Source organism: Sylvia atricapilla, chromosome 2, assembly GCF_009819655.1.
Source record: "Sylvia atricapilla isolate bSylAtr1 chromosome 2, bSylAtr1.pri, whole genome shotgun sequence".
Lineage (NCBI taxonomy): Eukaryota > Metazoa > Chordata > Aves > Passeriformes > Sylviidae > Sylvia > Sylvia atricapilla.
In genome coordinates, this window is record NC_089141.1 from 11,195,971 (window position 1) to 11,220,040 (window position 24,070).

General features: G+C 38.7%; 1 protein-coding gene across 1 annotated transcript in view; it reads left to right on the top strand.

Moving 5' to 3' along the window:
• The window catches only part of EPHA3 (EPH receptor A3), a 168,678-nt gene that overhangs the window by 121,082 nt on the left and 23,526 nt on the right, over positions 1-24,070 (top strand). The window contains 7 exon segments of the mRNA XM_066340812.1: positions 6,336-6,498; positions 8,033-8,135; positions 8,587-8,654; positions 12,240-12,365; positions 16,918-17,103; positions 20,664-20,725; positions 22,965-23,174. Coding sequence (XP_066196909.1) covers positions 6,336-6,498; positions 8,033-8,135; positions 8,587-8,654; positions 12,240-12,365; positions 16,918-17,103; positions 20,664-20,725; positions 22,965-23,174 — 918 coding nt within the window.

The following is a 24,070-nucleotide window of genomic DNA, read 5'->3' on the forward strand; positions in this document are numbered from 1 at the left end:
CCAGATAAGGAAAAGGGATTTCAGTTACACCCCTGACTTTTTAGGAAGAAGCACCAGAATTTTCTGGTCTTGGCTCAGTGCCAGCACAGAGGCACCTGTTGGTCTCTGTAGCTGCTCCTTGAAAATGTAGCTAGTTTCTATGGGGCAGCAAGCCAAAAGGCCTCCTAAAACATTAAGTACTTAAGGAAGAGCACAGAGGTGCTCAGGGGTTTTTGGTTCTAGAGGTTTCTCCGCGCTGTGCCTGGCTTTTGTATTGTTTTTGCATCGTTTGTTATTTTCTCATTTATTAAAACCTTTTGATTTTCAAAGCACAGCTGATCAGCCATCTTGCAAATATTATTCTAAACCATTCTGAGAAGTACTGGATACGCTCAGAACTTGATGCACCTTCCTGAGGCTCATTACAGTCTGGCCTCGTGTAAGATTGTATCATAAAACTTTCTTATTATGCTGTTCTATGGTGCTGTCAGTGTCCATACACTCACCCACATGCTGATGGCAGGAGCATCTTGAGTTCATGAAAAATATTTGGAAAATGTTGGCTGGACAGTTGGGCTGGTTTGCACTGTGAAAGTTCTTTCTGTTGATAACTGAATTCTTCATAAATTGTAAGCAAATGACTGCAACTGAAAGAAAATCTGCTTTCTGCTTTTTATCGGCATTTTCCTTTTATTTACAACTGTTTATTTAGACATCCTATAGAGATCTATATTTAGGAAAAAAAAGTCTTTGTAATAGGATGTTTTTAGGAGATCTTACTGATAGAATTGAAAAGACCATAAATTGCCACAAGTAAGATTTTAAGTAGATATATTAATATATATTAATCTCAACAAGGAGATTAAGAAGTATGGTATTAGCCTTTTTTTTGATGGATCTATTGATAATTCTATTTGATATATTGCTCCTGGAATTAACAAACTTTGGAAAAATGCCAGAATTCTGGTTTAATTGAGCATTTGCTAACAGTCTTCATATATACTAATCAGGGTTATATTTCATGTATACCAGAGAAGATGTAGTGATACTGTCCTATAAGAAATGCTGTTAAATATACTCCATGAGTATTCAGTTAATACTGAATTACATTCAGCAATTTGGAAATTTTTTCATGGAGTTTTGGGGTGGGACAATGTGGTATTGGTAGTTCATGCCTGATCTACAGATGAAGAAAGAGGATCAGAAGGCTGGATGTTGAAAAGACGTCTCCCAAATTTATGTAATATGATTTTGGGAAGAGGTTTTATTTGGTGGGCCAAAACAACTGTGTCACCTGCCAAATCCTTGTTCACCCCCAGCTTCCTCATTGGAAAGATGTAAGAGGCCTTGACGCTATAACCACTGCTCAGCAATAACAAAAATATCTCTTTATTATCAAACCTGCCTGTTTTCAGTGCAATTCCCAAAGCCACAGCTAGGTACTGGGAAGAAAATTAATTCTACCCCAGCCAAAACCAGTACACGTGGTCTCTTGGGTTTTACTCGCCCCACAAAGAGAGATTTTTTTTTCCCTGCTGTGCGCATTCAGTTAATTTTAATTAAATCACCAATACGTTTTATTTGTGTTTGGGATGTTTTGATCATCTTTCTACACTGAAATTGGGGTTTTCTGTTCAAGAAAATTGCCGTGCAGTGCTGTTTTATGCACAGACAGAGCACGCAGCTCCTATTCCCACCGGGTGTATCCACTCTCAGGGAGCAATTGGTTGTCAGAGGACAGCTTTATAAGACAACCCACCAGTCTTAAGAGGCTGATCTTGCACATGTGTTTCTCCCCTTTGAAGTCTGTGATCAAGAGTTCATATGCACCAGACAGTTTTCTTAAACCAGGGAGCCAAGTGCTTGACAATGGGAGCCAGGCCATTTAGAGCAAAAGGCTTTTTAAAAGCCAACCTTCTGGCACCAGCGTTTTTAATGTGTGCTCTGCAGGCCCTTGGGGAGTCAGAAGCCTATTCCTCAGGGTTTATGAGGGGAAAAAAATTAAAAAGCAAATCTGTTGTCAGAAGACTTAAATCTATGTATTTTTAAGCTTTGCAAATTATAATAGGTTCAGAACTAGTTCTCTGATAAACTTACCCAGGGGGCCAGAGCATCTCATGCAGAATTGTTACTTTTCATTCCTCCACCAAACACCTTTGGAAGATGCTGTTCAGTCTGGGATCTCTAAGCATGCTTCCTTCCCTCCTCTTGTAAAAGGAGAGGTTTCTTTTCAAACTGGTCCAGTTCATTTGATTTTCTGCTTCAGAAATCATCTTGGTTATGGCTCATCAGAAAATCCACTGCTGTTAAGTGGAAATAAACCCTTCAGAGTTAGCAAATCTGGATATTTCTCCTGACAAGTCATATCTGATTGCTGGTAGATTATTTATGCTGAGCCACCCTTTTTCATCCTGCTTGTTTTCAGTTGATATGTCTTTTGTCATCTCTTAGAAATTAAAAAATAGAGGATTAATAGAGCAATGCAGGTCAGCCCAATTCTGTCATACATTGTTCATTACATTATTTTTCTAAGCTGGTCTTAAGGTATTTAGGATATTACAAGAGATTTGGAATAAAAAATACCATGTCATGTATCTAAATTATAATATCTTGTAGTTTTTTTGACATGGATTATTGTCATAAAATATGTGAAATATATTCAGTTTCTCAAGGGTAATTAATCAACCTGTTCATTTGTGGTCTTTTCACTAGTTATTGCCTTTGTGTAGCCCAAAGAGCAGAACTTTATATGTGTTTAAAGAAATTAGTAGCTACAGCTTTAGCAAAGTATTTTAACTCTTTGGAATCATCAGAATGGCCTGAGTTGGAAGGGACTTTTAAGATCACCCAGTTACAATTCCCTGCTATAGGCAGGGATAATTTCCTCTATCGCAGGTTGTCCAAAGTATCATCCAGCCAGGCTTTGAGCACTTCATAGCATGATGAACTGAGGCAGTTTTTCAGAAGCAGTGTTTGGAATAGAACTGTATTTTGCAAAAGAAATTTGGGCTTTCTTATGAGGCTCCAGGCAATATTTATTGAAAACCTTTAAAAGAACCAAATCTTCTTTCAGAGGGAAGCCATATGAAATTTTAGGCATTTATTTTATAGTAAGGCATCAGACTTCATGTCAAGTTAATGGTACTAAATGACACCTCAGTTTAGTTCATCCATGTAATGCTGTGATGAATTTTAAATGTCTCAGCCATCAAAGTGCATAAACAACAAAGCCATGGTTTTTACTTGCACAAGCCCCATTCTTTGTTTCCTCCTTGTCCTTGTTCACATGATCATGTTCTCTTGAAAGAGTATCTTGTCATGTGAAGGTACAGAAAAAAGGCATCTCTTAAATACCACTCATAAACTATTGATTGCTTCAACTAAATATGTGGCTTACAATTAAATCACATACACTTTATTAAGATGGAGTCTTCTGTAAACCATGAATGAAATTCAGCTGCAGGCTCACGTTGCTAAAATAGATTTGCTTTTTGCCATCATAGGAATTGTGTGATCAGAGGTTACAGCCAGCACAGATCTCTGCACTTTGAGGTTGAAAAAATGCGTTATATTCAAATGCACTTTGTTGCTTTTAAACTCTTATTATTCTTTAAATTCAGGTAGGCCATGAATACTCCACAAGACTTGTAGGAAATGTCATGTCCATGAAGAGTTCACTTCTGGCAATAAGGGAAGCAGTATCAGGACTGTGGCCTCCTCCTAGAAATGTGTAGTCAGGTTTTGGCCTCTTCAAGTGCATATGAAGCTGATGAGAAAAATATTTTTCCTTCTATAATATAAGCACTTTCTGTGCTTATCTGGAAAAGGGCAAACCATTCACCCATGCTGGTGCTGCTACTATCAATTTTAAATGTCTCCAAAATATGGTTTTGCAAAACAAAGTATAAAATTATAAAATGTCACTTGCAAATGAGACACTAACAGTAGTAGGATTTGCTTCCCAGCAAAGATTGTGTCTGGTAAACTATGCAGAAATATTCAGGAAGAAATTGCTTTGTGCATCCAAGTTCAAATTTATCCTCAGAGTGTTTGGTTAAAGATCTGCTTGGAAAAGACTGACTCTCCTTTTTGTGTATTCCTTCTGCTTATGGCAGCTATAGTGCTGTATCTCTGAAGTTTTGCTTTATCCCCAGGAAAGATAAACTTGGGCTTTTATGTGGTGTTGCACTGATTTGATTACTAGTAACATAAAAAATGACTTACAAAATATGTGTGTAAAAAGCTTCCCATAAACTGAGATACCATGACATCTTCCATGCCATTGTTTTAGAGGTTTATTTTCCAAGTTCCAGTGTGGATTATTAACAGACAGGGCCATGACTCTATTTTCCCTTGCACGTATGTATCTGCACCAGAAGGAAATGTTTGCATTTCATAAAAGCAGCCTGAAGCGAGATCAAAATGAATGTCCAGTCACAGCATACACAAAAGATGTTGTGTTTTAAAGACAAGATTATTATATCTTTGAAATTAAAATAGTTGCCTACGTCCAGCTGAATAACGAGATAAGGAAAGCCTGCAAATTATAATACTAGGCCTTTGTTAGTTCAAAAATAAATCATTTTACACAAGCCTGCTAGCTCTTTAGAGCGTCTTCCTGTAAATCTGCTTCCCTGAATTTAGAACAGAGAACATTATAGTAGTATTGGGAAGTATTGGGAAGACTCTGAGGAGGTCCAGTGCTGATTTAATTTTTACTTTTAATGTACAAAGAAAATGGGCCACAGGCAACATTTTTATATTCTTTGAAGGCTAGGTCCAGGTCACCCTATTTGAGGTTTGGATTCTGGATTTTTTTTTTTTCTTTCTTTTTTCTTTCTTTATTTTTTCCTTTCACCGTGATTTCTCATGAGCACCATGTTGACTATTACGTGGAGCTTCTGGCAGTTCCCCTAACTATGGTGTAAATATTTCTGTTTCTCTGTATCAAAGACTGCCAAGAACAGGGCACTTAGGCTTTCTTTAGCACCAAAGTGAACAGTTTCTGATGTTCATCTCCTAATCTGGAATATCCTGACTCTATTCCTGCAGACAGCACGGCAGAGCAAACACCCTAAAACAACTCCAGTCACTTGAACTTTACACGTGGAGGTGAAATGCCCTTGGCAGTGAGTTGCTGGGTATTTTCCAACTCCTGTGCTCGAGCACTGGCACTCCAGTGTTGTCAGAGTTGAAATGTCAGCCCCTCACCAGCTAATGCAATGCCATAAAACATGATGAGAATTAGGTGAGACTCTCTGCGTCCGACGTGTGTTCGCTGGGTTCCTGCTTTCAGCCCCGCAGGATTCAATGGCTGCAGTGTTCAGCACAGTGTTCAAAGTAAAAGGACATCACATGAAATCCTCACCACCTCCAGAATAAAAAAAGTTCATGGTGGGGAACCTAAACAATTGAGATTCTCACAGTTTCCCACATGTGTGGCTGCTGGCCAAGAGGTTGTTTTTTTTTTTTTTTTTTCCTGAGACAGTTCCAGCTGCCATATTTTGGAAGCCAAAAATGCTCTTTTGGTACAAGATGGCTTTAGTAAAATAAGCAGTACCTCAGGCTCCAAAATGCATGCTTAAATGTTAAGATTATGTGCTTACAGTGGGACTGAGACATACTTTTATCAGGATTAGCTTTTTACACAGTGTGAAGTGTATCCAAACTTACCAAATTGCAAACCAGTCCTCCTCTTATTTTACATAAAAAACATTATGTCAGACATAGGTGGCTATTAAGCAGAGATGGGTTATGAGCATAGTCCAGGATTGAGTTCAGTGTGGTTTTGTCCAAATGAGGATGGACACAACTATCTCATAATTTTTATAGCTTAATAGAAAACCAGCTAAATCTGCCTTTTTGCTGAGCTGAGGAGCCCAAGTGGGGTTTCCCTTCTGACTCTTATAAAGGTAACCACTGTCTTGTAAAATGTGAGGCAGTAAAAACTGCATCCTGCAACAGCTCTGCAGGGCCCTAAAATGTCTAAGTTGGCCTGTTACAACTTCCAGTTCAGTGCAGTAGGCAGATCTGATTTATTTTTTTTAAAATAATCTTTTAATAATTTTCTCGTTATATTACAGACCACAGAGAAAACAATGCAAAACCATTTAATAAAATGTCATAAACTCAGCATGTCTAGTACTCGATTTACAGCTCAATACCATAGCAGATCTGATGATTTAAGATACCTTGTTAAAAGATGATTGAAAATTAATGTTTGCACAAACATTTTTTAGGCTCTAAATATTCAAAAATATGCCAATCCTCTCCAGGACGTTTGTAGTAATTTAGCGCCAGCCCCCTCTTTTGTTTTTAGGGTGTGGTTTTAATCTGATAACGTCTTTTTTCAAAAGCAGGAACAAGAGACAAGCTATACTATCCTGAGGGCCAGAGGCACCAACGTGACCATCAGTGGCCTCAAGCCTGACACCACCTACGTCTTCCAAATCCGAGCCCGGACTGCAGCTGGATATGGGACAAGCAGCCGCAAGTTTGAGTTTGAGACCAGCCCAGACTGTATGTATTTGTTCAAATGCTTTGTGCTGACACCCTGCCCAGTTCCTGACTGATCTCAATGGCTGCTTTCACTCCTTTTCTAGCTGAGGAAATGTGTCTCATAACTATTTATGATGTGTCTTTTCTTGGTAGCGTTGCTGTATAACTCTATGTTTTATCATTAAACTTGAAACAGGCTGTAAAGAGTATCCCAGGACTATCGCAGGTGGTGTTTTCTTCCATTCCCTACCCCACTTCTACCTCAGGCCAGAACTGATGCCTTGCTAGACCATCGCTCTTGCTGAGGGAGGAAGTGTGATAGAAAAACAAAGAATAGTGTCAGGCCAAATCTTTCACCTTCATTCTGTATATATTTGAGATACATTATGTATTCCATCCCCACTTCTTCCTTCTCCACCCCAGCTGTTACTCTGAAAGGCAAATGAGCTTCATGTTTAAAAAAAGAGTTACAAATTGCTGTTATGGTGACTTGTAGCTTTGGTGTTCTAGTTGAAACTATAACTCAGTTTAGGACAATTACAGCAAGGAGGAAAAAAATCAGTTACAGAGATAAAAAAATTAACAATTCAGAGGTTGATGAGTTTTCTCTGCAAACTAACATTATCAAAAGAAGGGGGAAATGAAAAAGAAATGTGGAATAAGGCAATGGCGCACATCTCAATAATTAGTGTACAAATTACACAGATGACCAGCAAATGGCGTAAATTTGTTCCCGTTCTTCCAAGTAATCATAAGTGGGTGCAGTTGTGGGTGTGTGACAGGCAGAGATGGGAATGATGTGACCCTGGACAGAGGCTCTCTATCCTGTTGGACCAGCAGTGGCAGCTCCCGGCTCAGTTTGGGCAGCTGACTTGAAGTACCGTGTTAAACTGAGGAGTTTTAATTTTGCTGTGCTCAGGGAAGCTCAGGAGGTCTCTGCTGGAGACTGGTCCTCACACCAAAGGCCTAAAGTCATCCTGTCATTGTGTAACAGTCTAAAGTTCCATGCTTAGGGACCGCAGGGAGATACCCAAAATAAGACAGAAAATAGCCCTTACTATGTGCCTGCATTCCCGGGCTTTCCACAAGCTTCGTGTTCACATTGTCAGGCTTAGCTGGGAAACTTACCTCCTAGAAGCACTTTCCATCACAGAGAAAGGGAAGTGAAGGTGATGATTATGGGATTTCTTGCCAAGGAAATGTTCCTTACTGTGCATGACATAAAGTATGTATGGCATACATGACGTGCATTTTTGTGTTTATGTGTATGTTTATGTATTAGCATCAGTTTGCCAGCAGTTGCTGCAATTAGCAAGAGTAAAAATTGAGAGCAGCAGAAACAACTTTGGTGAATTGGCAAAGATGGCTGGAGTCTTATGTTTTCTTCCTTTGTATTCATTTGTTTGATGAAAAATTATCTCCTGGATTAAACATCTTCCAGGAGACCAAAAGCTGTATCATGATGTCTGTCCCCTATATGCATGTGAATTCTGATGTGATCAATGAGATGTGTGTGTGAGGTTATTTATATGATTTTTTTTTGTTGGCTTTGCAGCATTCTCCATCTCCAGTGAGAACAGCCAGGTGGTGATGATTGCCATTTCAGCAGCAGTGGCCATCATCCTCCTCACAGTGGTGGTGTATGTCCTGATTGGGAGGTGAGTCTGGTGTCTGATTTGCACATTTTGTCCTGTTGCCCTGTCCCAGAGGGGCCCTGATGACCGTGGCACGTCGTGGGTCATGGTGTGGCTGGTTTTTAATCCTTTGTCTGCTGCCCAGGAGCTCCAAGCTCTGCCTCACAGTCAGTAATGAGCCCGCTAACATTAGCAGCCCAAATCATGCAGCAGTTGTTAAAAAATGCTATAAACACATTCTCAGGCAATTGTAAAATTAAACTGTAGGGGTCAAAAATCAACAAATCCTCTCATTAGCCAATTTCCTCAAATTCCCTGAGAACATCACATGCCTCTATAAGGCACAGCGAATGTAAATATCATTAAACTTTCAAACAGGCATTTAATTGTGCAGGGAAAACATTCTATTCTGTTTCCACCTGCACTTAACACATAAAATTCTTTGTATTAATTCTTTTTTCTCTGTTGCTTGTAGATTCTGTGGATACAAGAAGTCTAAACATGGCACTGATGAGAAAAGGCTGCATTTTGGGAATGGCCACTGTAAGTTACTGAAGCCTTTTAATGCTTCCAGGTCTATTGAATTCATCCCCTAGGTAACTGATATTTTTCAATTAAAAAATAAAAAAAGAACCATACCTCACTTAAACCAAGGTGAAATTAGGAAGAGAATTATCCCTTCTCTTGTGGGTAAGGAGATTTTCCCCAAACAATTATTCTTTGTTTTAACTTCTTTCATCTGTGTTCAGGTTAGTAATGAGCAAAACATCACTGTCTATGTTCAAACAATGCATGTGGTTGGAATTGTGATTTTGATTCTGGAATTCCAGAGTACAACTGCAACTTCCTTGTTATATAAAGTCCAAGAAATATATTTTTCTTTCCCAAAGCAAAATATAAATCAATTAAACCTGTCTTGATGAATGCCAAACCTACTGTGAAAATTGTTTGCTTGACAAAGTTCATCTATGAACAATAGTAATAATTTGATTCTTGATCGTCTTTGCAATGTGCATAACTTTGTTACACTTTTCCACAGCAGAGCTGTGGATTCTGAAGATTGGCTCACAGGCAAATTTCTGTCCATACACCCTTTAAAACAGGAAAAAAGTAGTTTTGGAGCAGGAGAAGCTGAGGGGGAAAGAAGGTGATAGCCTAATTCCTCACCAGGAATGGGAGGATTATTTGGTTGACTTTTTTTTTTAATCACTGTACTTCGGATTTTTATATCCTCACGGGCAAAGATAATGCCCCTCATAAACACCAAGACCAGACAATCCTTTTTATCCTTTTTTTGTAACCCACATAATTCTTGATGTCTAATGAGACTTTATTTAATAAGAAGCAACAGTTCATCTTTGAAACTGTTTCAGCTTCAGATGAGTGTCCTGCTACCCCGTGTAAACCATGGCTGAACCATATATTTTTGTTGCTTAGCATGTTGTAACATTAATATACGTGGGGTTTTTCTGCACACAACATTGGCACTCCACTATTTGCAAGAAAAGAGCTGCTGGTACCATAATCAGGTGCCCCCTTCTCCAAATATAAGTGAATTAACATTTTAATGAGGGATTTACCTGCAGTAGCTGGAAATTAGAACTGCTTCCCAATCCTCGTGACAATGGAATAACTGTTCTCTGACTGTTCAAATTATTATTCTTTTAAGTTTCCTGCCCCTCCTTATCTCCAGAGAACCAAGAGCATGAATATCCACAATTTCTGTCTCCTTTCTCAGCACTGTCAGGGGATACACAAGTTGCAGCCCAACAACTGCAAACCAGCTATTCTCAAAAAAAATCTCAACGGTTACATGTGGCCCATAGAGTTAATGCTTCATCATCCAAATTTAATGGGGTTATAAAATAAAAGCAGCCAGTAAAATAAGTGTCACAGACAAATAACAGGTCAGAATTTGCTCTCCTTACTCCCACACAATGGAAAGTTGCAATCACTATTCTTAAACATGTCAGTGCTGTTAAATTCCTGTGGATTAAATTGCTTTTAATTTGGCTTTAGATATTTATGTACTGTTTTCTGAGTAGTGCCATGCTGATTCACTGTGCAGTAAGACCAGAGCCAATCATGGGCCTGGTATGTCTGTTAGAAATTCTTGAAAATTATCTGTTATAGATTTTGCAGATATTTATCTGTTAGAATTTGTAAGTATGTATGTGTGTGGCTGTTGAAACTTTTAATCTACCAAATTACAGTCTTTCCCAAAGAAAAAGAAAATTGCTCCTATGAACTAAAATAAGGACAAAGTAACTTCCATGGCTGTCATAAACTTTCAGCATCTTAAATGAAGCAGCTGGTTTATTTCAGTCAGTTTACTCTGAATTACTTTTAAAAAGGCTCCAGCCATGAACTATTCCCTGCAGCCTTATTACAAATCCTATAATATTACTTCAAAGGAACAAAAATGTTTCACCTCCTCAGATCCTCTCCCTTTGCCTTCTCTGGCTGGGCCTTTTTTATTCTTTTGCTACCTTTAGGGCAATTTGTGCTGTTAAAATGAAAATGTAAATTATTATGTTTGCACAGAATGAGCTGTAAAGTAGTGCAGCTTAACACATGTGCACGTGTTTATTATCTGTATTTCATGACAGAACCCAGTTACTACACAGGCTGCCCTTAATTATTGGTGTGAAGGGATTATTCTCCTTGCAGGCACCATCACCTGATCTTGGGAACCTCTGGGGTCAGCATTAAAAATCCCAAGCCAAAAACCCCACGGTGCAGAAGCTTTTAATTGTTATTTTTATTGGGGATGTGAGGGGGCCTGTAATGTACATTCAGCATGGACGGGAAGGAGCATTTACAAGATTTTTAACCAACAGCAATATACAGCCAATTACTTTTTGTTTTACTTGCAGGTAATTCTGTAATCATCAGGCCCTTGAAGGAAACACAGTTGGCTTTTAATGCCGTGCACACGCAGCCCTTGTGTCGAGAGCATGGTTCTTACTTTGCATTGTTTTCAAGGCAATTAGCTTGGGAACCCAGTTTTATCATTTTTTTGTCAATTCTGAGGCAAATAAATCCTCATAAAATTGATTCTTTTTTCTTTTTTTTTTTTTTTTTATGTACCTTTTGCATTGTTAGATAAAACAATTTTGTGCTCTCATGGTCCAAAGGTATTTTTTCCCATCTGTGCAACCACAGCAAAAAAAGGTTTAACTGTTTTAGCAGTTAAAAAATTGCTGCAGTATAATAATGCTAAGCTGGAAAGGATATTCCTGAGTGGGTTAAAGCAGTGTTTGTTGAAGGAGTTAATATCTTTTACAAGACCAACTGGTACAGTTAGAGAAAGCTGGAATACCTGTCTGGGAATGTAGAGTTTGTGTCAGAAGGAGAAAACTTCAAGCTGGGTATTTCAGTTTTTGTTAATAAAATATATTCCTGTTGTAAAATGAGTATAACAGAAGGTACTGGGTACAAACACAAGCAAGGCTTTGAGCTGGGAAGGGGAGAATGAGGCTCTGCTTTGCTTTCAGCGTTTTTGTTGGAGGCAAAGGTCGGGAATGATCTCTTCCAGCAATCCCTAGGCAGGAAACTCTAGAGGGGGCCAGAATAATAATATGGAGGTATGGGGAACAAAGTTCTAGAACCAGCTTTTATTCAGAACCGTTCTCTGTCATCCTTGTATGTTCTGGCAGAAGGCAGAAGGATTGAGGCAGGGGTACATTTTTTCATGTTTAGGTTTCTTATTATGCATCTTGTTGATGGACTTAGAGGAAAAAAAAAAAAAAAAGCTGGAGTTAATCTGATTTCTTAATATATTCCTAAGAGCTTTTCAGGTTTTTGTTTCTTGACCCTTTGTTAGTTTGGAAGGGTCAATATAAGGCAGCATCTAAACATAGCAGCCTGGGAGGGGTGAGTGGTATTTTAATATGGGAAGAGCAGTTAAATACTATATGTGCAGATATTTGAAATGAGTTGCCACGCAAACTTTGGTTTCACTCTGTACAAACATTCTGAAGACCCAAAAAACCCAGTTTGGTTTAAAGAATTACCTTTTCCTTCTATTGATTTGTTTTCTATTGTCTCTTGAGCTTTAGAAGGATTACTTTAGAAGGATTACTCAAGTCTGAGTAACATTTTCTCTCTGAATTTGTTTTTACACAGTAAAGCTGCCAGGTCTGAGAACTTACGTAGATCCACACACCTATGAGGATCCCAACCAAGCTGTGCATGAATTTGCCAAGGAACTGGATGCTTCCAATATATCCATCGATAAAGTAGTTGGAGCAGGTAATGAGCACCAGATAATTGAACTAAAGAAAGCTTTTTGCTGTGCATATACTGTTTTGTATCTTTAGGTTCATAGTTGTGACTGGAAAGAAGAAGTTCTAGAAAGTCTTCAAATTAGTAGGTCACATTTACAGCTGATTTCAGTGCAAAGTTAAAGGCACACAGTTTTATATTTCTTTTTTTGCTCAAAGAAAGGAGACAGCAAGACTGCTTTTCAAAGGACACCAAGCCTATACTTGAGTGCACCACTATTGGAAGGGAAAAGATCGTTCAGCCTCACTTCTGTGTTTCTCTTCAAAATCTGTCAGCACAGAAAATGTTATCAACTGTGAAGATGTTTTCTTTTTTTTTTTTTTTTTTTCTTTTTCCCCATAAAAGAACTCTTGGCTATTGTGCCTTGAGTGAAACCACAAACTCATTTCATAGCCGTCACCACGCATCCATCAGGCTGCAGTGACCTTTGGTCCTTGGATTGATTTTGGTCACTGCTTTGGATTTGAATTATTGATTTAGGAGGATAGGGTTGTCTGTCCAATAACTGATTGTCTGAGCCATAAAGATGCCACAAATTGTTGGATTTACAGGAAAGAAGCTGGTGAAATGATCAGATTTTTGTAACAGAGGAGCCAGATTACAGAAATTCTCATTACACTGAGTGTTGCAATGGAGCATGTAGCTCCTGATAGAATGTGTGATTCCTCCTTGAAGTGAAGTGGCAGATTGTCTCATTGAGCCAGAAGATCATGGAGTGTTACCTTTCCTCCTATATTAAGACATTTATGAGGAGCACTATTGATTTTAAATCCATTGAAAAATACTTGTTCCTTTATTATTGATTTTTTTTGGCTTCTCTCTAAGTATATGGTTTGAATTAAAACCATGGGATGTGAGAGACAGACTCCGAGTGCACAGCACAAGATTTTCAGCTGGAAAAAGTGTAGAATCCAAGGTACTGTGCTCAGTGCATCTCCTGAATCACCCAGCAAAAAAAAAAGGAAGAGTGTTTCATCCTCTCCTGCTGAAGCTGCTCAGCTCTTCTTAGTTTGAAGGTATTTTATGGAAAAGTGGAATCCCTGTTCCTTGCTGGTTTTAATTTTGCCCCACAAGAGTGCACTGTTCTCCATCATCTTCAGTCAAGGCAGCAAAGCTCTGCTTATTGCACATAACAGGGAATTTGTGTGGGGATGGAGAAGGAAGAATACTCTAAATTTAAGTCCAGGAGCAGTGTGTTTCCTTGTAAGACTTTCAGGAGCCTCTCAAATGCAACCTTTCTAAATTTGGGCTCTCTGCAGTATATGAATTTAGAAAAGGACTTCCTAAGGATCATGCTATATCTTACAGCTTGGTTGTTCTGACCCATTTGTAGTCAAGATACACAGTACAATAAGAAGTAAACCAAAATTTGTCAAATATGGCCTCTGAAAACAGAGGGAAAATTGTTGAGAGGCTCCAAAAAAGAACTATGTCCTAAAGGAGTCAAGTGTTTTAAGTCTCTCTGCTCCTCTGCAGTGAGAATCACAGGTTATCCTGGGTTGGAAGGGGCCCCCAAGGATTGTGGAGTCCAACTCTTGGGTGAATTATCCCCCACAGAGATTGAACCTGGACCTTGGCATTATCAGCACCCTGCTCAAACCAACTGAGCTGAGTGGCAGAGGGTTCCTGCAAGCTTTTTACATTAAAACTTGCACTCATGTTATAATAACATCTTTTTTTTGGGGCACCATAGTTCAAGTCACATAGTCTGGAGTACATAAGACATAGTTTACATATCCTCCTAGCATTTGTTTGAGGTGCCAGTAGGAAGAGCCAGGAAGGAAAGAACAGATGAGAATCTGGCCACAGAGAACTGGGAGCTTCCAAAAGGAGTTTGTGGCATCACTTTACACTGCTATCACCCTCAGCACGTGGTAGCTTTTACATTCAGAGTACCTCTTAGGCAAACTTCTTCAGGAACACTTCTCCCCAAAATCAGAAAGGCATTTCCTGCCTCTTACTGAGTCAATGAATTGTTTGAGTGAATGACTTGGTCTTTTCCTGCCCTTGTCCTTTGCAAGGCAAGTGTGAAGGAAATTATTAAAAAAAAAAAAAAAAGACAGGGATTTGAGAAGAAGGGATTCATTTAACTTGCCATGGAGTGTGACGTAAGTAACGAGACCTTCAAGTCAGGCAAGCGATCTCAACATTCTGAAGTGCTCCAAGCAGTTTTTCACAGCTTTAACCAGAAGTCTCTGAGAAGAGAGGGCTTTCAGAGCTTACATAGCTTTGAAAACACACACAAATGCAATAAGGAAATATTCTTATCCAAAAGAACCTCAAGAAAAACACAAGGGATTTTAGCGGGAGGCTAAGCATAAGAAAATTGAGGTCAGAAGCCACTTTTTCAGATTTTTCTTTACGGTAATCTTTTCTTTTAAAATAACTCACTTATTTTTATGGATTCAGTTCAACAAACCACTTAAGAAGTTTAAATCCAACTGGGCAGTAGGAGAATACTACAGAAAGTACTTTCTTGATTTGGGGTAGGTTTAACTGTGTGCATTTGCTTTTCTTCCAAAGCCAAAATATACTTGTAGCACAACATCTTGTTGATCAAATTATTCACAAAATTCAGGGGCTTCCTGTCTGTGAACTTACTGTGAAGGTTTGCAGTGTCCCAGTGAAGGCTAGAACGTTGCTGATGTTCCCAAGGTTTATGAAATATTGAGATTTGGTACCTCTCCAAATCAGAGGCAGTTCTGTGCACCGATTTAAAATGCAGCAAAGTGAAGGGAGTAGCTGATTTCACAGAATCTTCATTTACTGTTCCCTTGAGTCTAAATGCACAGCAAACACCATCACCTGATGTACTAAATAGGCTATTTAAAAAGAAATTAGGATATCCTGAAGAGAGATCTTTGTGCCATGAACAACCCTCCTAAATAATCCCTATCAGCTTTCCACATGTAAATAGACACACCAGTCTGCAGGGCAGGTTATGCAATCTTTATGTGTGTGGCATAATTAAAAATAAACGCCTCAGGAAGGCTTTGTATGAAGAGCCATCATGCTGGTATCTTACAGTCAGTAAGATACTCAAACACAAGCCCTTCCTCCTCCTGCACAGTGTCTGGTGAGGCCCAGTCCATTTCTTACTGGGATCATACAGTAATAATTTGCAGGAAAAGTTGTAGTGTAACTGCATGGGTGACTATGGGTGTTGGCTAGATAGATGTATTTAGAATCCATGCTGCCCTGGATGTAAAAAATCATAGGCTAATGTAGTTGGGCTGCCTGAGGGGCTCTTTCCAATGAAATGATTTTCCAAGGAAGCAAACCTATGCTTTATATCCATAGACAGCAACAAACTTCATGGCAAGAAAGACCCTATCTTTTGTTCTCTTGCAGCATCTGCTGGCCTTGAAATACTTTTGGAATCTGATTAATCACTCAACTTCTGGGTTGTTCAGCCATGGCTAAATGGGATTGTGCTGATGGACATTACCCATAACCTTTTCCTTCCCAGAAATTAAACAAATATCAGATCCACGATTCCAGCTTTAAAATGAAGGATTGATGGCTGGGCTGCTGGCTGAAATCGTAACTAAAGTCTCCATTGACAGTAACTGTAAAATAGTTCTAAGAGTTTAGCTTGTTATAGTTTTTGGACCATTAAAACATCAAGAAAATGGGGTTGGAAGCTGGGTGCTACAAGATTTATTTCAGGATTTTTTTTCCCCCTCCCACTGTTTTCAAGATGTACTTTGGTCTTCTTATTTTGTGGTGCTCTGACAGCCTTGAGCTGGGGTTGGGATTTGAATTCTTGGTAAAGTATAATGGTCATCTGGGCTTACAGGAGTTGAATGCTTGTAATGAAGTCTGAAAAGAACTCAGTAACTAACTCCCATTAGTTACTAGTAATAGCTTTTAAAATTTGTTTTCTGAGCTGCTGCCTGTCTCGGCAGCCTGAAATACAAACACTGTTAGAATCAAAGGATGTAATGTCAGTGCTTTTTAGCAATATTATGTGTATATACACATAAGGATATATCTTCCTTTTAGTGGTTATTGCCTTGATAGTACAGTTCTATGCCTAGAGGATGAGACAGCTGGTGATAAGATATGGTGATATTCATTTCTATGTTGCCGACTCAAATCTAGCCTGGGTTAGCAACAGAGAAACGCCATTGCCCTGCCACACATTTATTCAGGCCTTTTTTGATTGACTTACCTGGCTTAAAAAAAAATCAGAAAAAGAGCTGAAAACAGGTTTTGAAATCAGTTGCTGCTCAAATGATAACATATTGAAACTTCCTTATGTGATTTGTGTAAAAATTAGTTAGCTGAAAAAAACTTTGAAGTGAGGTGTCTTCTTCCAGCAGTTTTCTACATATTTAATGCTTCCTCTTTTCAATGCTAAGATGATTTTCCTTGCGCTCTGCTCTTGCATATTTCAAAAGGATAAACCACTATACACCACATTCCAGGGGCTTTTTTGAGTGCTGATTCTTCTTTCTTGGATTGCTACGAAATAACTGCACTTCAGCTTTTCTCACTTTTCCACTCTCTCTTTTAGGAGAATTTGGAGAAGTGTGCAGTGGACGCCTGAAGCTGCCTTCTAAGAAGGAAATTTCAGTGGCCATCAAAACCCTGAAAGTTGGCTACACAGAAAAGCAGAGGAGGGACTTCCTTGGAGAAGCCAGCATCATGGGCCAGTTCGACCACCCCAACATCATCCGTCTGGAGGGGGTTGTCACTAAAAGTAAGAAATGACATCTGTGTGTGGCAATTGTCATGGAGGTGCCTTCCAAGTAAATAATTCCCTGATTAGCTGATCAGTCAAAGGAGAGCAAAAGTGAATTATAAATGAAGCCAGCCAGGTTTATACTCTGCAAAATGCTCAATAATAAATTGGCGGATATAATAAACTCCAGAGGTACAAATTGCTCCAAAAAGGCCAGGAGGTGCTGGGTGATGGTTTGGTGAGGAGTCCTGGAGTCTGATGTGCTGGAGTTTCCTAATTACACTGGACTGCAATGTGTTCTGCTTTCAACTAAATCATTAAATTTCTCATCAGCACTAATTAATGAACATTCTACCTGGTACAACAAGTGATTATAGTGAATTATTAAATAAGGCCAAACTTTTTTCCTACATGGTTTTCATGCTGGGGAAATATTCTATGGGATATTCCATATGTATCAGCATGAGGCATGTCAAAGCTCCAGAATTCAAGCATCTTGGTAAAAATCTCAAAGAAGTAGTAAAATTAATTTTATCTCTGTTTATATATACATATATATTTACCTAAATGCCTTTGCTAACTGCCTTTGGGTGCTTTTGTTATGGGTTTGGTTGGGTTTGTTTTGTTTTGTTGTTATGGATTTATTTTTTTTTGTTAAAGTATATTCTTTGTTTTTGTTTATGATAACAAATCACCTTCTCTTTTTGAGACAAAAACATTTAACCAAAATCTCCATGTATCTTCCTGGAAAAGTTATATAATTCAACAACCCTCTTCAGCCACACTTTCTATATTTGCACAGCAGAATGAAGTGATACCTTTAGTGATCAGATTTATCTACCTACATTAGTTATTAAGTGGGAGATTTTAAAGAAAATTTTGGTTTTTACTTGTGTGATTCAAAGTTTCACAGGGGTGGGTATGAAAAAATTCCATAGCATACTGCTGAAAAGTATAAGAAATTAAAACTCCACCAGAATATGTCTAAAAGTCACTAGTAAAACACTGTATGTTATGAAGAGCCATAATTCTAATAATAGCAATGCCTTCTCTGTGTGTGATTCATGCAAGTCTATTTTGCTGATTTCAATAACAAAGAAATTATTGTTTATCTTAGGTCTCACAGTCCTATTAGGAAAGGTCTGCCTGCATAAATTGAGGTTTATCTCCTGCTTTGTAGTGACACACATTTTGTACAGTCAGAATAAGATTTGCAGTCACAAATTCACTTGAAACGCCAGCATCAGTCTGCACACAGCTGAGCTAAAACCTATTTTGTTACGTTTTGTATTCCTGGAGCACTTGAGACAGTAATTTAATTGCATAATGCAGGAACTTGTGCATTTCTCTTGGATATGCGCTGCTAATTCTCTCTGTATTCTGTGCAAGTGGCTTTTAATGAGTTTGCTACTCAGGTGTTTTCACAGCAGAGCTGTTGGCTTTGGGGGGCTGGGGGAGGAGGTCAGGGAGTGCCAGCTGCCCATCACATCCATGTGTGAGAGAGAAAACTGAATATTCCCAGCTGAAGCCAATAAAAGCTTCAGGGGTACAACACCTTCTCCAGATAGCTCCAGTACAGGAGTTGAGAAATCTGCTCTGGAGCTATTTGTCTCCATTTTACTGGGGAAAAGTGTATGGCACAAAGGGAATATAATAATAAATACAATTATTTCTTTTATTAAACATTCGGCAGGGTGATAGGAGGACAAGAGGCTTGTGAGTTTGGAGTTCTTTTTTTGTTTGTTTTGTTGTTTTTTTTTAACAAATCAATCACCACATCAGGCTTCCTGCCTTTCCCCAGTGCAGAATTGTTCCTCTGCTCCTTATGGGTTTCTGTCCTGCATTTCCCAGCTCCTGCCCTGCTCTCCTGGGCACACTGCAGGCAGCAGTCTTAAAACCCAGCACATGTTCTGCTTAGTTTACTAATAATTTACAGCAATTTGTAGCCTACTATTGTAATAAACCTGGGCAACGCTGTTGACACAACTTGTTATCATTTATAAAGGGCCATGCTTTGATAAATAGATGCAGAGGGTTCCTTTAAAACTTCAGAGCATGTGCTTCTTATTATGGGCACGTTTCCAACTGAATGAGAGTGAAACTCTGAACTTAAAGCTTTTTGGAGTGTGGGTGAGCAAGACAGGAAGATGCTCCTGTAATAATTTGGAACACGTATTCCTTACTCTTAAGTTCTTCTGATAAAGTCTTATAAAATTGCCTGAGTTTGTACAGAAACCAGGCACCTGTCTCCTGGCTTCAAAGTGCAGGGCAAAGTAAATTGATTTATCAGAGAAAGTTTTGGGTAGCCCTGTACTTGAAAGGCCCAGCAGCATCTTCTCCCTTTGAAAACCCTTTGAATTCCTGTTACACGCAGAATGCACGTTAAGTACTTCAACTGTGTATTTCTGGCTTGCAAGACTTAAGTATAAATAGAGTTTTTGTTTAAGCTTTTATATTGTTAGATCTTTTATCTGTATCATCTCTTACATCATTTGAGATTAATATTTTGCATACAATATTTCCCACTGGTCGATGGATGACCAGTCAATTATTCGTTAGTGTGACTCCCACAGTATAACACATCATTTTTTCCACAGAAAGAAGATATTTGATCTATGAATATATTAATTCCTAATGTTCTTCTCCTGTTAAACTCATTCTTTGAAATTACTATTTCTCTTTTAAGATTTCTATTTGGTAGAAGCTGTATTTTTTGAAAAGCAAACAGAAAAAAGTGGTTGTTACCATTCACTTGGGTTTTTAATGGCTTTTTCTTAATTAAGCTGGGTACCTTTTCCAAGCCTCATGCTGTTCAGTTTTAAAAGCTAAAATTTCACCATGCCCACTACACAACATGCAGGCCTTTGTCCTACTTTTATGGTCAGATGCCTTCCTGTATTTTATGTGCAATAATAATTCATCTCCTTAAATAACTTCATGCTCTTACCCACATTTCTCTCTACCACAAAGAGAAAATAAGCAAAGCATTAGTAAATATTATGAAATAATAAAATCCATATGATGGTAAAAGATTAGCAGGGCAATGACCTTGGTCTGAAAACTTCCCCGTCATCACATTAGCTTTTGCATTAGTTTCTCTCCAGCATGTCAGAGCTGCATATAAAATCTTGGTTGTGTCACAAAATTCCTTCCTTGGATCAAAGGAATGGTTTCAAAAACTGGACTGAATATGTCTGGATGAGTTTTGGAAATTGCTAAAGGCTTTTCAAGGGCTGTTTCCTTAGACTTTGCCATTGCCCCGTGAGTGCAGTGTGTAAAGGTCCCAGTTTGTGCTGTCAGGGATCCCACCACTGCAGGAAGGAGTGCCTGGAAGGAGGGAATGCCCACCTTACAGCTCTGCTTCTCTTTCCAGTGTTCTGTGTTCTACTGTGCACTTTCTTTTCCATCTTTATCTGCACCCAGCCTCAGTTTGCGCATGCGTCTTTTGCTTCCTTTCTAAATGTAAAAATTATCCTTGGGGTTAGGAAGATTTGGACACATTCCTGAAATGCTTGGGTTTGCTGTTTGTATTCCAGTGTGTTCCTCTGAAAAGCCTGACCCCTGTGCTCTATTTTCAGGTAAACCAGTTATGATTGTTACTGAATATATGGAAAATGGTTCCTTGGACAGCTTCCTACGAGTAAGTGCAACAGGAAACTAAATGGGGCAGAAATGGCTCTTATTCTGGACTTTTTCGGGTTTGCTGCCACTCTGCACTGATTCATCCTCTGATCTTGTTCCTTGATATTTCTTTATTTTCATTTGGGTTTGTGAGTATCATGATGTGCTCAGAAAGCCATGTAGGGATCTGCTGGTCCATTTGCAGTAAGCATTATTCCAAAAATTAAGAACAATTTTGGTTGCATTATTGTGTCACATCTAGTAAAAAGGAGCAAAACAACATTCTGGGACACAGAAAGGAGAACTATTTTTCTGGAGGCTGAATTATGACTGTCATGCAGTTATTGGTTGGCAGCCTCTATGTCTAAGCAAGAGATTTTCAAAATTAATGGATTTGTGGAATTTTATCAGTAATGAAAAGTTGAGAGAATAGCCCCATACCTGAGGATGTTAGAAATGTTTAGCTAGCAAAGTTTACTGGCCTGTTTTCTTTTTCCAACCTTAGATGTACTAATGCTGTGGCTGATTTATCTTTGTTTTCTGTCAAAGTTGGTAGTGAGCCTAAAAAAATTCGAACGTTCCCTGTGTCACCAAGATTTACTTGTGGCAAAACAAGGAGTGTAGGAGAAATGAAATCCCATCTGAGGGGAAACACTGGTTTAATTTTAATTTGTTAGGGCAAACTCAGCTTTGGCTGAGAGACTGCTTTGGTTCTGCCACGGTTGAATGACATTATCCCCCAAATTCATAACATTGAACTAGACATTTAACCCCAAAAGGGGATAGATTGTCAACCTGAGTTTCACTATGTACTATATATGTTATGGTGTCCACTGGAGCATGTAAAATACATATAAATAATGTGTCAGTATAGCTGAATGAAATATCTCTGTACTGAACTATACATATTTTGTTTAGGCTTGAAATCCTTGAAGAGAGAGCCCTGAGGAAAGGAGAATAATTTCTGACTGCACAGAACAGTTGTTCAGCTTGTTCTTTCATTTTAGTGTGATTTTTTTTTTACTACTCTTGTGTGGAAACATAGATAAGAACCTTGTGACTCATTAATATCACAGGCCACTGAGGCCATATAACCCTTTTTATAAATACCTTTTAAAATGACTTAGTTTGCTTTCCTCATTGCCACTGAAATGCTCTCTGACCATCTGATTCTGTTCATGATTAGAAACCTTCTGGTCTTTAGCTAAATCTTTTCCAGAGTCTATATAAAATTCTCTTGTGTTGGCTCTGATAAAAAAGGGACAGACAGCAGTTAAGAATCTTTTAAAATAATTCATTTCTTCATGAAGGGGAATTCTGAGAGACTCTTTAGGCGTCCACTGTGTCACAGGTTTGTCTAATGTTTACAGTACTAGTATCACCCTCAAGTACAGTAATCAGAAATGAAATGTGGATGCAATCAGTCTGGCAGACTGATTCGTGTCAGATCACCTCACGTGGCAGAGCCAGCTCTCCTGCATTTAATAAAATTTCAGAAGCAGCAGCACGAGGAGTTGGAGAGCTGCCCATGAGGGGATACATTTACAGCACTGGGGAATTTATCTGAGAGCTGCACTACAACAAATGCTGTCCTATTGTCCATATAGCCATATATCAATAGCAAAAGTAGATGTTAACAAACAGGATTAGTAAGAGTTGGGAGATTTAATTATGCCCAGAAGTAGATGATTAGAAATATATCCAACTAATGGTTTCTAGCCTAAGCCATGATGTGTTTCAGTAATTTTTGTGTTCCTGAAGTTGAGTAAAATTTTAAGGAATGAGTTTAAAAGTAACAGAATTTGAAAGCTGCTGAATCAGATCAGCATTTGCCTTTGCTAAATCAATTTCTTGTGTAATAGAAAACTTTCATTAGGCCATTGGGGAAGGCTTGGATTTTCATTAAAAAAATCCTATGGCCTTGCAGGAAAGTTGGACATCTGTTTCTCTAATGTTCTGACACTCCAGTCTCAGAAGCACACACAACTTAGATTTATGTTTTGCTTTCACACGTGTCCCATCTAGGAAATTAAAATTCTGATGACAGCAAGAAGGGGAAAAATGAATTTTTATCTGAATTGCAAATCTGTCCCCTTCCCTCAGCTGATTAGATCAGCGTGGTTCCACACGTGGCATTTAAATCATAACGCCTGACTCACGAGCTCCTCATTTGAGGAGCTTCCAAGGTGTTTGTGAAAAATATCTTTGCAGGAAGGAACGTGAGCAATCCCTGAGATGACATTTCCAATGTTTTCCAGAAGCATGACGCCCAGTTCACAGTCATCCAGCTGGTGGGCATGCTTCGAGGGATCGCATCTGGCATGAAGTACCTGTCGGATATGGGTTACGTCCATCGGGATTTGGCTGCTCGTAACATCCTCATCAACAGCAACCTGGTGTGCAAAGTCTCAGATTTTGGTCTCTCTCGTGTACTGGAGGATGACCCAGAAGCTGCTTACACCACAAGGGTAAGTTCCTGTGCTCCTTTTCCCTTTTAAAGTTCTTGTTGGTTGTGACAATGGCTGAAATCGGATGGATATCTGAAATCTGAGGCTGTGTTGCAGGGGGCAGTCAGTCCTGCATGCCCAAAGTTGTTCAATAAATCTCAAATAAATTCAATACCAGAATCTCATCACAGTTATTTTTAAATTCATGTCTCAGAGAAAATAGAAAATGTACAGACAAAACGTATGGTTTGTATTGATGGATTACTTTCCTTAGACTATGCAAAATTCTTGGCTCCATTTCTTTCTTCTGGATCTGTAAAAGAGTGAATATCACAATTAAGGCCTGAGTTCTTTTGGCACACAATAATTTTAAGAACTCAAGCATGCTCTGAGAAGTTTTAGTTGCATTGCTGATTTAGCTACCATACAGTAAAAAAAAATAAAATTCCACCCATCAAATTTTTGCGTGTTTTCCAGCATGGTAGGACATACAGGATATACTCTGACTGGAGTATACTGATATCACTGTTTTCCAAGGGTGTATCATTCATACCTGCTCTTTTACCTCTAACTGAGTGAAAACTTGAGTAAAACAAAAAAATGCCCATCTGATTATCACCCTGAATAACATTTCCATTTTTTTGCAGAAGCCTTTAGCTCTATGTATATATGTATATTGCACTTGGATATCTGGTTGCTCATTTGAATGCTATTTAAAGTGAATTTTGTTAACTATATAAAAAGTGACATTAACATCCAATATCTTAGTCAAGTGTAATTTGCATTTCTCACAGTAATCACCTCATCTTCACTGTACAAACCAGATTACAATGTATCAGCATAACCTTAATGTGGGTTTTCTAAGGTTTCCTTCATTCCTGAACACTGACAGGAGCAATCAATCATTTTAGTAGCTT